The sequence below is a fragment of the Acinonyx jubatus genome, chromosome B1 (assembly GCF_027475565.1).
Source record: "Acinonyx jubatus isolate Ajub_Pintada_27869175 chromosome B1, VMU_Ajub_asm_v1.0, whole genome shotgun sequence".
Lineage (NCBI taxonomy): Eukaryota > Metazoa > Chordata > Mammalia > Carnivora > Felidae > Acinonyx > Acinonyx jubatus.
In genome coordinates, this window is record NC_069382.1 from 187,801,925 (window position 1) to 187,819,325 (window position 17,401).

The window sequence follows — 17,401 nt, forward strand, 5'->3', positions numbered from 1 at the left end:
GCTTATTTCACTTAGCATCACACTCTCCAGTTCCATCCACGTTGCTACAAAAGGCCATATTTCATTTTTTCTCATTGCCACGTAGTATTCCATTGTGTATATAAACCACAATTTCTTTACCCATTCATCAGTTGATGGACATTTAGGCTCTTTCCATCATTTGGCTATTGTTGAGAGTGCTGCTATAAACATTGGGGTACAAGTGCCCCTATGCATCAGTACTCCTGTATCCCTTGGATAAATTCCTAGCAGTGCTATTGCTGGGTCATAGGGTAGGTCTATTTTTAATTTTCTGAGGAACCTCCACACTGCTTTCCAGAGCGGCTGCACCAATTTGCATTCCCACCACCAGTGCAAGAGGGTTCCCGTTTCTCCACATCCTCTCCAGCATCTATAGTCTCCTGATTTGTTCATTTTGGCCACTCTGACTGGCGTGAGGTGATATCTGAGTGTGGTTTTGATTTGTATTTCCCTGATAGGGAGCGACGTTGAACTTCTTTTCATGTGCCTGTTGGCCATCCGGATGTCTTCTTTAGAGAAGTGTCTATTCATGTTTTCTGCCCATTTCTTCACTGGGTTATTTGTTTTTCGGGTGTGGAGTTTGGTGAGCTCTTTATAGATTTTGGATACTAGCCCTTTGTCCGATATGTCATTTGCAAATATCTTTTCCCATTCCGTTGGTTGCCTTTTAGTTTTGTCGGTTGTTTCCTTTGCTGTGCAGAAGATTTTTGTCTTCATAGGTCCCAGTAATTCACTTTTGCTTTTAATTCCCTTGCCTTTGGGGATGTGTCGAGTAAGAGATTGCTACGGCTGAGGTCAGAGAGGTCTTTTCCTGCTTTCTCCTCTAAGGTTTTGATGGTTTCCTGTCTCACATTCAGGTCCTTTATCCATTTTGAGTTTATTTTTGTGAATGGTATGAGAAAGTGGTCTAGTTTCAACCTTCTGCATGTTGCTGTCCAGTTCTCCCAGCACCATTTGTTAAAGAGACTGTCTTTTTTCCATGGGATGTTCTTTCCTGCTTTGTCAAAGATTAGTTGTCCATACGTTTGTGGGTCTAGTTCTGGGGTTTCTATTCTATTCCATTGGTCTATGTGTCTGTTTTTGTGCCAATACCATGCTGTCTTGATGATGACAGCTTTGTAGTAGAGGCTAAAGTCTGGGATTGTGATGCCTCCCGCTTTGGTCTTCTTCTTCAAAATTACTTTGGCTATTCGGGGCCTTTTGTGGTTCCATATGAATTTTAGGATTGCTTGTTCTAGTTTCGAGAAGAATGCTGGTGCAATTTTGATTGGGATTGCATTGAATGTGTAGATAGCTTCGGGTAGTATTGACATTTTGACAATATTTATTCTTCCAATCCATGAGCAGGGAATGTCTTTCCATTTCTTTAAATCTTCTTCAATTACCTTCATAAGTTTTCTATAGTTTTCAGCATACAGATCTTTTACATCTTTGGTTAGATTTATTCCTAGGTATTTTATGCTTCTTGGTGCAATTGTGAATGGGATCAGTTTCTTTATTTGTCTTTCTGTTGCTTCATTGTTAGTGTATAAGAATGCAACTGATTTCTGTACATTGATTTTGTATCCTGCAACTTTGCTGAATTCATGTATCAGTTCTAGCAGACTTTTGGTGGAGTCTATCGGATTTTCCATGTATAATATGTCATCTGCAAAAAGCGAAAGCTTGACTTCATCTTTGCCAATTTTGATGCCTTTGATTTCCTTTTGTTGTCTGATTGCTGATGCTAGAACTTCCAGCACTATGTTAAACAACAGCGGTGAGAGTGGGCATCCCTGTCGTGTAGTATGACACTCTTTAAAGGAAAAAAAAATCCAGCATTCACAGTGTAAAATTCATAGTCTGGCATCCACATGCAATTATTAGATGTGCAAAAGAGCAGGAAAATGTGTCTCATCATCAGGAGAAATTGATATTAATAGAAATTAATTAATAGAAATTGATAGTTAATAATTAGACTAGAAATAATAGAATTAGCAGATAAGGATGTTAAAACTGCTTTTAGAATTTGCACAGTGTACTCACGGATCAAGGGATAACATACACATAATGAAGAGCAATATGGAGAATGTAAAAAGGAAAACGGTATAAAAAGGAAACAAATGGTGCTGGATCAAATAGATGTCAATATAGAAAATATAGAAAAAAAGATGTCTGTATGGAAAAAATATCATTCCTATCACATCATTCACAAAAAAATAATCAAAAAGGACCATAAACCTAAATGTAAAACTTAAATCTAAAACTTTTTTAAAAAGGAGCGCAAGCAGAGGAGGGGCAGAGAGAGTAGAAGACAGAGAGAATCCCAAGTAGGCTCCACACTGTCAGTGCAGAGCCCAGTGTGGGCCTCAATCCCATGAACCATGAGATCATGACTTGAGCCGAAATCAAGAGTTGGACACTTAACCAACTAAGCCACCCAGGCACCCCTAAATCTCTAAAATTTTTAAGAGAAAACCTTTGCAGCCCTATGGCAGCACTAAAAGTCTGAAGAGGTATAGCTAATAAACTAATGGTGGCAATATAATAGGATACTAAAAATTGTTATTTAACCTAAAACAATATTGTGGGAGGTGAGAGTCAGAGAAGGGAACATATAATAGATGTGACAGAAAACAAATAACAAGATGATAGTTATAAACCCACTGATATTGATAATTACATTAAATGTTAATGGTCTAAACATTTCAATTAAAAAGTAGAGATTTACCGACTGGATAAAAATGGAAGATTCAACTGTGTGTTGTAAGAAACTCCATGTAAGTATAAAGGGATAACATAAAGGTTAAAAAGGATGCAAAAAGATAAAATAAAAATGCTATGGGACATCTGGGTGGCTCAGTCAATTAAGTGTCTGACTCTTGGTTTCAGCTCAGGTCATGATCTCATGGTTTGTGGGATCAAGCCCCGTGTCGGGCTCTGCACTGATAGCTCAGAGTCTGCTTGGGTTTTCTCTCTCCCTCCCTCCCTCCCTCTCTCTCTCTCTGCCCCTCATCCACTGTCCCCACCTCTCTCTTTCTATCTCAAAAATAAACTTTAAAAAATTTTTTTTAAAAATGAAGAAAAACGCTAATCATGAGAAAGTTGTTATGGCTGATGTGACATGAGACACAGTAGACATCAAGGAATAGGGCTTTAGAACAAGGGTAAAGAACATTTTGTTAACGATGATGAAGTAAATTCACAAAGAACCAATAAAAAACGTATGCACCAAAAAAGCCCCACATATAAACACCTAATTGACAGAGCTTCAAAATGCACAAAGCAAAAGCTGACAGAACCTAATGGAGAATGATCTACAGAAATACAGAAGACTTCAAAACAAAACAAAAGAAACAAAAAAACAAAACTGTAGAAGACTTAAAGAACACTATCAGTCAAGTAGGCCTGACATTCATAGTACAATCTACTCAATAACTGCAAATACACATTCTTTTCAAGTGTACATGGAATTCTCCAATGTACTTCATATGCTACTTGTAAACCTCAACAAATATAAAATGATTGCAATCTTCCACAACATGCTATATGGATCACAAGGATTCAGTTGGAATTTAGTAACAAAGATTTCTGGAAAATGACCAAATTTTTGGAAATTAAACAACACATTTATAGCCTGTGTGTAAGAGAAGACAACATAAGAGAAATTGCAAACATTTGAACTGAATGAAAATGTAAAGATAGGTGATCAGAATTTATGAGATGGAGCTAAAATAATGAATATAGAGAAGCTTATAGCTTTAAATGCTTTAATTAGAAAAGGACAATTGGGGTGCCTGGGTGGCTCTGTCAGTTGAGTGTCTGACTCTTGATTGCAGCTCAGGTCATGATTCCAGGGTTGTAGGATTGAGCCCTGCATTGGCCTCTGTGCTGAGTGTGGATCCTACTTAAGATTCTGTCTCTTTCTCCCTCTGCCCCCTCCTTCTCACACTTTCCCTCTCTAAAAATAAAAAATTTTTAAAAGGGCAATGGAAAAAATCTGTGACCTAAGCTTCCTCCTGGAAAACTTAGAAAAATTAAGTGCAAATGCAACAAAAGTAATTAGAAGGAAGGATGTAATAAAGGTATGGCAGAAATCAAAATCACAGAAATGGATGGACAATAAAGAAAATCATTGAAACCATCAGTGGTATTTTGAAAAGACCAATAAAATTGCTAAAATTTTGTCTGGGCTGATTAATGAAAAAGGAGAGAAGATACTTAAACCAACACAGGGGGCAGGGGGCACTTAGCGTGGTCAGTTAAGCCATTAAGTGTCCAACTTTGGCTCAGGTCATGATCTCATGGTCCGTGAGTTTGAGCCCCATGTCCAGCTTTGTGCAGACAGCTCAGAGCCAGGAGCCTGCTTCGGATTCTGTGTCTCCCTCTCTCTCTCTCTGCACCTCCCCTGCTCGTGCTCTGTATCTCTCTCTCTCTCAAAAATAAACATTTTAAAAATTAAAAAAAAAAAATACTGGGAATGATAGAGGGCTATCACTACAGATTCTACAGACATTAAAGGGTAATAAGAAACTCTTTTGGACAACTTTCTGCAAATAAATACTATAACTTATAAGATACCAATGGCCAAAAATGACTTAGGTAAGAAATAGATAATCTGAGTATTTTTTATTGATTAAAAAAAACTGAATTATAATTTAAAACCTGACCATAAAGCAAACTTCAGGTCTGATTTATAGTTAATGAATAAATATTAAAATATACAAACTCAGGAAATAGAGAATAGCTATCTTCTCGGTTTGCTTTATGAGGCCAGCATTATTCTGTTACAAAACAGAATAGAGACATTTCAATAGAAAGAATGCTAACAGTTTTTAGTCATCAAGGAGCTGCAGATTACAACCACATGCACATTCATTAGAGTGCGAAAGTTGATAAGGTGGAACTGGATCTCTTGTATTATTACTGGTGGGAATGTAAAAGACTACAGCCATTTTGCAAAAATGACTATTTGGTTTCTTAAAATTTTAACAACAAACCAAAGCAACTCTACAACTAACTTCAGCAATAACAATCTTAGATATTTATTAGAGAAATATATATTTATAAAGATTTATACATGCATGTACATACCAGCTTTATTTATAATAATCACACATTCTAAATAACCCAAATGACCATTAACATGAGAATTGATGATTTATAATATATACATATAACAGAATACATCTCCACAATTAAAAGGGCAATACTACTGATACATGTAACACCATGAATAAATTTCAGACTATTGGTCAAAAGAAGCAAGATACAAAAGAGTGTGTATTTTGTGATTCCATTTAGATGCAGCTCTAGAAAAGACAAGTCTAGTTTATAATGACAAAATAGATTAGTGTTTCTTTGGGCTTTGGATTATTTCAGGCAATTTACTCAAAATGGCACAAGGGTACCATTTGAGCTGATGGAAATATTCTGTCTTGATTGTGTTCTTGATTAAATGGAAGTATGCATTTGTCAAAATTTATTGAACTTTATCCTTAAAATGGATACGTGGTATTGTATGAAAATTATCTCTCTTTAAAGTTGACTCTAAATCAGAGGGTATGTTTGTCAGATTGTACAATAGAGGGAATTTGTGAAATGGAATATATATAGAGTAGAAGAAATTAACCATAATACAGTTATGAAAAGAGAGAGGTAAAATACAGAAGAGAGCAACATAAAGTATATAATGAGGATGACTTAGACACTTTTATTCAGTCTTATGAAGGGTGTTGTCAGCAACAGATGCTCACTAAAAGAATTACTTTACGCAGAAGAAAAGTAGTCCAAGAAGCATGCTTTGAGTTATAATCAGTAACGAAGAGCAAAGACAAGGATAAATATGTCTCTAAACATAAAAGAACATAATGCTCGGGAAAGTACACAGAGCGATAGCGTATATGGGGAGGAGGTCTGAGTCTTGCAATGATGGGTAAAGATTTGATTAACTTTAGATTTATATCCTGATTTCAGGGTTAACTTGAGAAAAGCATAGAAATAAAGGAAACAATTTTCAAACTGAGAAGAACAAATGGAATGAAGAATATTCAGTCAATTCCAGAATTTGCAAGAAAGGAGAGAAACAGAAACATAGCACCTTGATACAAATAGAAAAAAAGTAGATAAAAATTTAAACCGAAATATATTGGTAACTTTTAAATTTAAATTACTAACTTCAGACAAAATGTCAGAGTGTTTTTATTTTTTTTTCCCTCAGAGTGTTTTTAAAAAGATATTCCACATTAACAATACAGGAAGTTTGTAAAATAATTGAAAAAGACCTATCACGGAAACAATACCAAAAAATGTTTTATTTTATAGCTGTATAATATTAGACCATATAGTCAATGTATAATATTAGACCATATAGTATAATGCAAAACTCATTGCTAGAAATAAATTAGGTGACGTCATAATTGTATAAAGTTCTATTCACCAGGAAGCTATGAAAGTTATAAAATTATAAACACTTGATAATACAGCCTAAAAAATATATAAAACAACAAAGAAATAGAAAAAGTCACAATTTTATGGAAGATTTAAGATACTTTTCTCAACAACTGAGAAGAGACATAACAGAAATGAATAAGGATAATTTAAAGAGTACAGTTAACATGCTAACCTAATGAACAAATACAGAATGCTGTATCCACCAATTTAGAGTGCGTGTTCTTTTCAAGTATATGTAGAGAATTTTCAAAAGTTGTCTATATCAACCACATAAACAATCTCAGAAAATTTCAAAGGATTGAAATTATATTGGGCATTTTCTTCAAATAAATTAAGAAATATGCTTCCAAAACCCATGGGTCCAAAAAGTAGTCATAATAGAAATTAGGAAATATTTTGACCAAATGATGAGAGAATACGAATGTATCAAAAGTTGTGTAATGCAGCTTAAAGGAGTACTTAGATGGAAATTGATAGCTTTAAATACATGTTAGGAAAGAAGAACAGCTGAAAATTAATGAGATAAACATTCATTTAAAAAGGAAAAATAAGAGCCAAATAAACTCAAAATAGAGGACATGAAATAAAAGCAGGAGCATAAATTAGTGGATAAGAAAACACACATACAAAAGAGATCAAGGAATCAAAAGAAGGTTCTTTTTAAATTAAAAAAAAAAATTGAGAAATCTTTAATGAGCTTGATTGAGAAAAAAGAGAAAGCATAAATAACCAAAGTAAGGAATAAGAAGCAAAAAGGACACAGCTGCTGATGTTGTTGGACATTAGATAAAAACATATACTGAAACATTTTATGCAAGTAAATTGAGAAATATAGTTGAAATGGGCAGTAACATAAGAAACAGAATACCTTGGGTGTGGGTGGCTCACTCAGTTAAGCCTCCGACTTTGGTTCAGGTCATGATCTCGTGGTTGGTGAGTTTAAGCCTTGTGTCAGGCTCTGTGCTAACAGCTTGGAGCCTGGAGCCCGCTTCAGTTTCTGCATCTCTCTCTTTGGAGGATCCGAAGCAGACTCCTCACTGAGAACAGAGAACCTGTTGAGGGGTTGTACCCACTAACGTGAGATTATGAACTGGGCCAAAGTTGGATGCTTAACCGACTGAGCCCCCCAGGTGCCCCAAGTGGTTTTATTTTAAAAGAATGTAGCCAACATTATATTTAATGATGAAACTTTGAATGCTTTCACACTTAGATCGGACATAAGTAGTTAACCTTCAAAATAAAACTGACAGTTATTTTACCAGCGAAAGATGGATTTATTTAGGAATAGCAGAGACTTGTCATCCTGGACAAGCAAGCTGGGGCAAAACCATAGGCAAGTCCCCTGAACAAGTTTCTTTTTTTATAGAGGAAAAGGAGGAAGTTGGGTGGGCTCTTACAAACATTGGAGCCAACTGGGAGTTCAGAGTATAGTGGCCTTTCGTTGGCTGAGTTATGACAGTCTCTCATTGCCTAAACTGTTGCCAGGGGAGGAGGAAAGCCTTCTTTTTTCCTTCTGGGACAGTCAGGTAGATTCCACATGCAAAGTCCCTCTCTTCATTTAGGCTGCAGTTGACAACTAGTGATAGGACATGAGAGTTCCCACTGCTGGCCTCCTGCCTCCATTCTAAATGAAATTTCCTTTTATTAATTTTCACAAAGTCAAGGATGTCTACTATCATCACTAATTTTCAGTATCATAATGGAGGCTTTAGCTAAGGTGGTAAGGCAAGAACAGGAAAAAAGAAAGCAGTAAGGATTTGAAAGGAGAAAACAAAACTACCATTCTCTATAGATAATGTGTTTGTGTATGTAAAGAATATCCAGATAAGTTTTTATAGAGAATTTAGCAATGTTGCTAGATATTGAGTCAATATACAAACATCAATTATGTTTCCATAATTGATTTCCAGAAACAAAACTTTTGATTAAAGATGTTTATGGTAGCACCAACACTATGCACTATGAATAAATAATTAACAGGATATATGTAAGACCTTGGTGTTATCTAGGGAGGAGCTGAGAAACTCAATAAAACAAAAGTGTAAGTCCTTATTTGTTTTCTTCTTTTCAAACAAATCTAGGAAACATTCAGCATTTAAATTCAGTTGGCTTACATTATATAGGCTTATACATTGTGTCCAATATATGTCACAGAAAAACATCTTAAAATAATTGTTTACAATGTTATTTTTGGAGCACATTGGTAAATAGAATATCTTAGTAATAGAAAGAGATTTGGGGTTCTTTCAGTCTGAGTCTTTACCCAAACTGGAAGTCTTTTATATAGCATCCTTTTTTTTTTTAATTTTTTTAAATGTTTATTTTTGTTTTTTTATTTTTTGGTTTATTTTATTTTATTTTTTAATTTTATTTTTTTAATATGAAATTTATTGTCAAATTGGTTTCCATATACAACACCTAGTGCTCATCCCAACAGGTGCCCTCCTCGATGCCCATCACCCACCCTCCCCACCCTCCCACCCCCCATCAACCCTCAGTTTATTCTCAGTTTTTTAAGAGTCTCTTATGGTTTGGCTCCCACCCTCTCTAACCTTTTTTTTTTTCCTTCCCCTCCCCCCATGGTCTTCTGTTAAGTTTCTCAGGATCCACATAAGAGTGAAAACATATGGTATCTGTCTTTCTCTGTATGGCTTATTTCACTTAGCATAACACTCTCCAGTTCCATCCACGTTGCTGCAAAACGCCATATTTCATTCTTTCTCATTGCCACGTAGTATTCCATTGTGTATATAAACCACAGTTTCTTTATCCATTCATCAGTTGATGGACATTTAGGCTCTTTCCATAATTTGGCTATTGTTGAAAGTGCTGCTATAAACATTGGGGTACAAGTGCCCCTATACATCAGCACTCCTGTATCCCTGGGGTAAATTCCTAGCAGTGCTATTGCTGGGTCATAGGGTAGTTCTATTTTTAATTTTTTTGAGGAACCTCCACACTGTTTTCCAGAGTGGCTGCACCCATTTGCATTCCCACCAATGGTGCAAGAGGGTTCCTGTTTCTCCACATCCTCTCCAGCATCTATAGTCTCCTGGTTTGTTCATTTTAGCCACTCTGACTGGCGTGAGGTGGTATATCAGTGTGGTTTTGATTTGTATTTCCCTGATGAGGCATTCTTGAAAGCTCTCTCTGGTGATAGTTCATTCACTTTCTGCCTGAAATTTCCACTATTGGAACTAGTACTGAATCGTTTCACGAAGATTTTATTAAGTACGTGTTTACCAAGTATCATGATAACTATCTTGTCAAATCTAAGACATCAGTTGTAAGTTGTATTATTTCTTCATGTTCTACTAAATGAAAAAAATGTTGCCACTCCTTGGCTGTAACACACCATTGATTTTAATATACATCTTGATTTCAAAGATACTAAAAAACATTTTTTTTAAAGCATCTTATGGGGGTGACTGGGTGACTCAGTCGGTTGACCATCCAGCTCTCGATTTTGGCTCACATCATGATCTCGTGGTTTGTGGGATCGAGCCCCATCCCGGGCTCCTTGTTGACAGCATGGAGCTTGCCTAGATTCTCTCTCTCCTCTCTCCTTCCCCTGCTTGCACACGTTCTCTCTCAAAATAAATAAACATTTTTTAAAAATAAAACATTTTATGATTTATTAAACATTTCTATAGAAGTATTTCCACTGTTTTATAATTTAGGAATACCACTAAAAAAAAATCTTGGTTTCCTGGTTATTTTGCCGTTCTGGTCATTTTTCTTGAGATGCCTTGTAGTTTATTAAGTTGCTTAAAATTGCATAAGATACAGGTACAGACTTCAAAAAGAAAATTGTAAAATACTAAAATCAGTATATTCAGAAGGTAGAATACTCTTGTAAATTCATGAATTAGGGTCTTGTTAACCTGACAAGATATTCAGTAATTTTTTTCCTTAAAACAAGGCAGTCCATAACCATGAAAAAATTGTTGTGTTTTCATTTATACAGGTATGTAGATTTAAATTTTGCACATCATACTTTTCACAGCAAGATTTTCTCATTCTTTTACTCATTCTTTTAATTGGGGTTAAAGATGCTACTTTCTTTTACGTTAACATTTTTTATAACAAATATAAACTGGAATGTAGTACATGTTTTGTTTTTTATTCTGTCTACAAAATTATTACTGCTTATAATATTTCAACCTCAGAATATTTCTAAGTAACAAAGATATTTACTTGTTTTAGTTGTGAATATTTACATTTGAATATTTTAATTTCACAATCATGTGATTTCTGATAGTCATTGTTTGATTGTTTATTGTGTGTTGCCTACTTCAGCTTAATACACGTTAAGGAAAAATGACACCTTATAGTATGTAAAATTTATAAATTTCTAAATCATGTAGAGTTCATGGTTTTTGATTATTATAAAATTGACTCTTCCAGTAGGTTATATATTTTTCTCTCTTTTACAACACAGGTTTTGAGAGTATTTTAGAAGGGCTTTATGGACCACGGCTACGAAGAGACCTCAGTTTATTTGAAGGTAATGCTTTTTAAATTTTATTTTAAAACTCTGTCCCATTTAATACACAAAAAATGGTTGTTCTATGCTAACTTTATATTAAATATGAATTTGTGGTCTTGTTTAATTAGTATTTTTAAATGAATAAATAAAATCCAAATATTTTGTTTTATAAATCTTTTTAAAAACTTTAGTACACTGATCAAAATGGGAACTGAAGCTTGTTTTTGGCTTAATGGTACAATTTAATTTTTATTACATATTATGTGTCCTCACTTATTCTTAAAGAAGATTTAAGTAAATATTTTCTGTTGCTCATGAGATAGGCAGCCTGGAAATAAGATTGTCATTCTGAAAAATCCTGCCATGTGTGTTCAGAATCTTATATTTATGTATAATACTATTTGTTATGTAGTATAGCCATCTCTTTCAAATGTTGCAGCATAAATCCTAGTGGAAGATTTTGATTTATGATATAATTACTGTGATACCCTAGTTCAATTGTTTTATTGCTTGCTTGGAAATGTAGAGCACTAGGAAAGAACAGTTTTGTAGACATCTGAAATTATATTCCTGTTTATTCACAAAATGGGTAGTGCTAGTATAGATTTACTGCTTTGAGTTTGATCAAATTATTTCTGAGTCTTGTATGGGGTCAGTTTTATGTACTAACTCTGTTACCTTCTATCCTGTGGTACCTGCCATTCTACCAAGACCCAAGACATCTCTACAGGCCCTTCTCTCTTCTTTATAAATAAGTCTTTAAGTTGAGGGAGTGATGGTGGGACTTGAGGAAGTGATGATGGGAGTAGTCAGAGTTTTCTGCTCTTTCTTTATTAATGTTGAGCAGGATAATTGAGTTATAAATTGTAGATCTGAAAGTATCTGTGAAAGATCATTTGTCCCAACCACCTGTCTTCAGTGAGATGAATTGATACACATGTAGAACACGACTTTAAGAATGAAGATTCCAAAATGTGCTTGTTCTTGTGTTTTATTATTCTTACAGCTAAGATCATTTTTTATTTCTTTTAACTTTAATCATTTCTCATCTTGTCATAATTCAACACTGAATTAAGTATTTTTACCTGATATATTTTTTAGCAGTACTAACTGTAATTTCACCTATGTTTCTGAGCTTACAAATGAACAAAGGAAACATTTAAAGAAACAAAAATTTAACCTATGCTTGACCTGTTTCTTCAGCCTTCCTTTCTTAACCTGCTCTCCTCATTCATGTCAGAAGTCAACATTATACTTAATTGTCTTCTGGTAACCCAAATTACAACTTAAGACTCTTAGCCTGTTGCTTCCCCTACTTTCATTTGTTTATACATTGTATATGTATGTGTATATTTATGTTCATTCAGAAATTGTTTATTATGCAAAGGGCAGAATGTTCTAAGGAAATAAATGCTTTGTTTTTTGTTTCTAGGCTAGTATTCCTTTAGTATGCACGTTTTACATGTTTATTTTAGGGAATTTGAAAATACAGATAAGCCAGAAAGAAAAACATTATTCCTAGTTCCACAATCCATAGATAACCTTTAAACATTTTTATATAAATGTAAGATATGTGCTTGTGTATATTTATTCTTTTATTATAGTAGTGTATACTCTACGCACAGTGTATATAGTTTCTGTGCATATTGTGTTCACTGGTATATCATTTTGGTGTATAACGCCTAGATCATCTTTCATCTTTCTTAACAGTATTTCGTTGTAGATCTATTTATAATTAATTTACTTAGTTGATTTAATCACCCATTGCAGTATATCTCATTCCATTTATTTAAATTCAGATAGATCTTATACTTTATGTCCTTTTTAGTGATTTTTTTGGTGAGAGTAGTTAACAAAATTAGCTAAGCTTTGGAACTTGCATATAAGCACATATTCATTGCCTTTTTTTCACCCTCAGATACTCTTTCATCAGGTTTCTTAGGTAAATTCTTCCTCCTTTTTCTGCTTTTATGATTAAAAAAAAAAGCTTCTAATTAAATTGTAGCTTTAAGAATGATAATATAATAGCAATAAATCTGTAATCTGTGCAAGGATGAAGACAGCCATGTATTTTGAAGGAAAATTAAATAAAAAATGTAGAGCCTTTTGAAAAGGCATGTAAAAACTATCCATTATAGACATCTCCAGCTTCTTTCTTACCTCTTATAAATAAGTGTGCTTGTTTTGTTGCCAATGTTAAATATGGTTTAATATTTAGATGCTGAGACTACAAGTATAGGGATTTCTCACTAAAGAAATTTGTATGCAGAATTCAAATAGATTAGTGTATGTTTTCAGATAAATCATTGGAAATCTGAACCTTTATTACTTTGCAAAACCCAGAAACTAAGTATATTATGTAGCAAAAGATTCTTGTATATTACTCCAAATTATTTTTTATTAAAAAATTAAACTTTTAAGCAAAAATTCCCTCTTTTTTTCTGCTTTAGTCAGTCCTTTCTCATGTCTTATTTGTGAGCTGGTTTCTTCCACCTATGGGATCATCTGATTTATTTGTGACTGTGAATATTTACAAAAATACGAAAAGAGTGCAGTAGGCCTATGTAAACTGGCTGATAGATCCTTACTGGTTTTTCTCTAGGTGTGTCTACATTTGGAAGGGAGATTCTATCAGAGGTCTGCAAGCTATAGCATGTGGGGCAAATACAGCTTGTTGACTTTTGAATGGCCTCTAAGCTATGAGTAATTTTTACATTTTTAAATAGTGGGGAAAAAAACAAAAGAAGATTAATAGTTCATGGCATGTGAAAATTATGTGAAGTTCAAATTTAATTGTCCTGTTAATAAAGTTTTATTGGAAACAGCCCCTCTTATTTGTTGAAACATTTTCTGTCTGCTTTTATACTACAACAGTAGAGTTGAATGGCGTGACAGATGTTATGGCCTGCAAAACCTAAAATATTTACTATTTGGCTGTTTATGGAAAAGCTTTGCTGACCCCTGACTGTACCACTGACTGAAGTTTAATATCTTTGACATAATATCCTTTTTTCAACTCTAAACACTATGATGGTGGAGACAACAAAATTACTTTTTATTTTTTATTTGTTTTTATTTTTATTTTTGAGAGAGAGAGAGTGTGTGAGTAGGGGAGAGGGGCAGAAGGAGAGAAAATATCAGGCAGACTCCATGCTTAGTGCAGAACTCAGCTTGAGGCTGGATCCCATGACCCTGGATTAGGACCTGAGCTGAAATCAAGGGTCAGATGCTCAACTGACTGAGCCACCCAGGTGCTGCACAAAACAATTTTTTAAGATTTATTAGGTGAAACATTAAAAAATTTTTTTTTTAATTTTAGAGAGAGACCACAAGTGGGGGAGAGGGGCAGAGGGAGAGATAGAATCTTAAGCAGATTCCATGCTCAGCACAGAGCTCGCACAAGGCTCAATCCCATGGTCATGACCCCAGCTGAAATCAAGAGTCAGACACTTAACTGACTGAGCCACTCTGGCCCCCCTTCCCCCCAATTTTTTTTTTTAATCTGAGTATAGTTGATACACAATGTCACATTAGTTTCAGGTGTGCACATAGTGATTGGACTTCTCTATATGTTATGCTCACCCCAAGTATAGCTATCACCTGTCATCATACAGTACTATTACAATATTGACTATATTCCCTGTGCTGTGCCTTTTATTCCTGTGACTTATTCATTCCATAACTGGAAGCCTATTATTCCCCACCCCCCTTCATCCATTTTGCCTGTCCTCCCACCCCACCCACCCCTTCCTTACCTTTGGAACCACCAGTTTATTCTCTGTATAGGTCCAGTTGTGCTTTTGTTTATTGATTTGATTTTTTTTTTTTTTTTTTTAGTTTCCACATGATTGAAATCATATGGTATTGGTTTTTCGCAGTCTGACTTGTTTCACTTATAATGCTCTCTAGGTCCACCCATGCTGTCACAAATGGCATAATCTCATCCTTTTTTAAGGCTGTGTAATATTTTAGTATGTATGTGCATCTCACATCTTTCTTATCCATTCATCTATCAATGGACACTGGGTTGCTTCCCATCTTTAGGTTATTATAAATAATGCTTCAGTAAAACATAAGCGTGCATGTATCTTTTTGAATTAGTGTTTTGGGTTTTTTTGGGGTAAATAGTATTGGAATTACTGGATCATATGGCATTTCTATTTTTAATTTTTTGAAGACTCTCCACACTGATGTACCAATTTTTCTTCCCACTAACAGTGTACAAGAGTTTCTTTTTCTCTACATCCTCTCCAACTCTTGTTGTTTCTTGCATTTTTTAAATCAAGTTTTTATTTAAATTCTAGTCAGTTAACATACAGTGTAATATTAGTTTCAGGTATAGAATTTAGTGATTCATCACTTACATACAACACCCAGTGTTCATCACAAGTGCCCTCCTTAATACCCATCACTTGTTTGCCTTTTTGATTTTAGCCATTCTGACAGGTATAAGGTGATATCTCATTGTACTTTTGATTTGCTTCCGTGATGATGAGTGATGTTGAGCATCTTTTCATGTGCCTGTGGTCATTTGGAAAAATGTCTATTCATGTTCATATTTTAGGTGGATTATTTGTGGTTTTTTTGTTATTGAGATGAATAAATTCTTTATATATTTTGGATGTTAACCTCTTATCAGATATATCATTTGCAAATTTCTTTTCCCATTCTGTAGGTTGTCTTTTTGCTTTGTTGATGGTTTCCTTTTCTCTGCAGAAACTTTTTATTTTGATGTGGTCCCAATAGTTTATTTTTGTTTTTGTTTCCTTTGCCCTAGGAGACATATCTAGAAAAATATTGCTACCACTAATGTCAGAGAAATTACTGCTTGTGTTCTCTTTTAGGAATTTTAAGGTTTCAGGTCTCACAATTAGGTCATTAATCCATTTTGACTTTATTTTTGTGTATGATGTAAGAAAGCAGTCCAGTTTCATTCTTTTACATGTAGCTATCCGGTTTTCTTAGCATTTATTGAAGAGATGTCTTTTTCCCCATTGTGTATTACCTTTTTGTTAGATGAAATATTTTGAATGCTTATTTTGTGTAAGGAACTGTGATTAGCGGTGAGGAAAGGAACTACTAGGAATTCATGGCCTAGTATTAAGTCAGTAGTTTTCTAATATGAATTGATTATCTATATTAAAACCAGAGAATCTAATATTGCTGTATTTTATAGTTAGGTAAATTATATTAGCTCTTATCAATGTGTACACAAAAACTTATCCAAGTGTATTCATCATGCTATTTATAATCCCAAGACTAAGTATCCAAAAATAGGGTATTGATTAAATAAGTTACGATGCATCTGTTTGATGAACCATGCGTATCTGTTAAAAATGATTTAGAAGTATATTTGAGCATAGGAAATATTTGTGACAAATAAACATGTGTATAATATCCTAATTTTTTAAATAGCATTTTTGGAGCAGTTTAAATTTACAGAAAAAAATCAAGTAGAAAGTACAAAGATTTCCCATATAATCCCCCTTCAAGGTTTCTCTGTGTTAATATCTTTCATTAGTGTGGTACATTTGTTACAGTTAATGAGCCAATATCAATATATTTTATTAATTAAAGCCTCATAGTTAAGTATACATGTTGTACAGTTGTCTGCATTTTGGCAAATGCACAGTCATGTATCCACACTATAATATCCAACACAATAGTTTCACTGGCCTAAAAATCACCTGTATTCATCACCTTTTTAGTTCTTTCCTCTGTCCCCAATCCTCTGCTCTTTTTACTGTTTTTTTTTCTTCTCCATAATGTCATATAATTGAAATCATACAGTATTTAGTCTTTTCAGACTCACTTCTTTCACTGAACAATATGTTTCCTGTGTCTTTTCATGGCATCACAGCTCATTTCTTTTTATTACTGAATAATACTGCCTTGGTTAGATGTACCACAGTCTACTTAAAAGACATTTGGGTCACTTCCAAGTTTTGGTAATTACTAATAAAGCTACTGTAAACATTTGTGTACAGGTTTTATGTAGACATAACTTTCCAGCTCATTTGTGTAAATACTTAGGAGCCCCATTGCTAGATAAGTATGGAAAGATTATGTTAAACTTTGAAGAAACTGTAAGACTTATCTTCAAAAGTGGCCGTACTATTTTGTGTTCTTACCAGTGATGAATTTAAGTTCCTTTTGCTCTGCATCCACACCAGCATTTGATGTTGTCAGTGTTTCGGACTTAAACTATTCTAGTAGCTGTGTAGTGGTAGCTCATCTTAATTTCCAGTTCTCTAGCAGCATATGATATTGAGCATCTCGGCAAATGATATTGAGCATCTTTTCATAAGCTTATTTGCGATCTGCATATATCCTTGGATGAGGTGTCTGTTCAGACAGTTTTTGGTAGTTAGGTAATGATGATAGATAATAATGATAGAATGAGGAAGTATTCCTTCTGCTTTTATTTTCTGGAACAGATTGTAGAGAAACCATCTGGAT

At 34.2% G+C, this 17,401-nt stretch overlaps 1 protein-coding gene across 19 annotated transcripts in view; it reads left to right on the forward strand.

The window, feature by feature from the left end:
* LCORL (ligand dependent nuclear receptor corepressor like) overlaps positions 1 to 17,401 on the forward strand; it is a 159,101-nt gene that overhangs the window by 37,207 nt on the left and 104,493 nt on the right. For 17 of the 19 annotated variants that reach the window (XM_053217526.1, XM_027043396.2, XM_027043454.2 and 14 more), the window contains exon 2: positions 10,895 to 10,960. In XM_053217526.1, coding sequence (XP_053073501.1) covers positions 10,895 to 10,960 — 66 coding nt within the window. Of the gene's footprint in view, positions 1 to 4,795; positions 6,122 to 10,894; positions 10,961 to 17,401 lie in introns of those variants that run through there. The other 2 variants (XM_053217527.1, XM_053217528.1) reach the window with 1 other exon arrangement.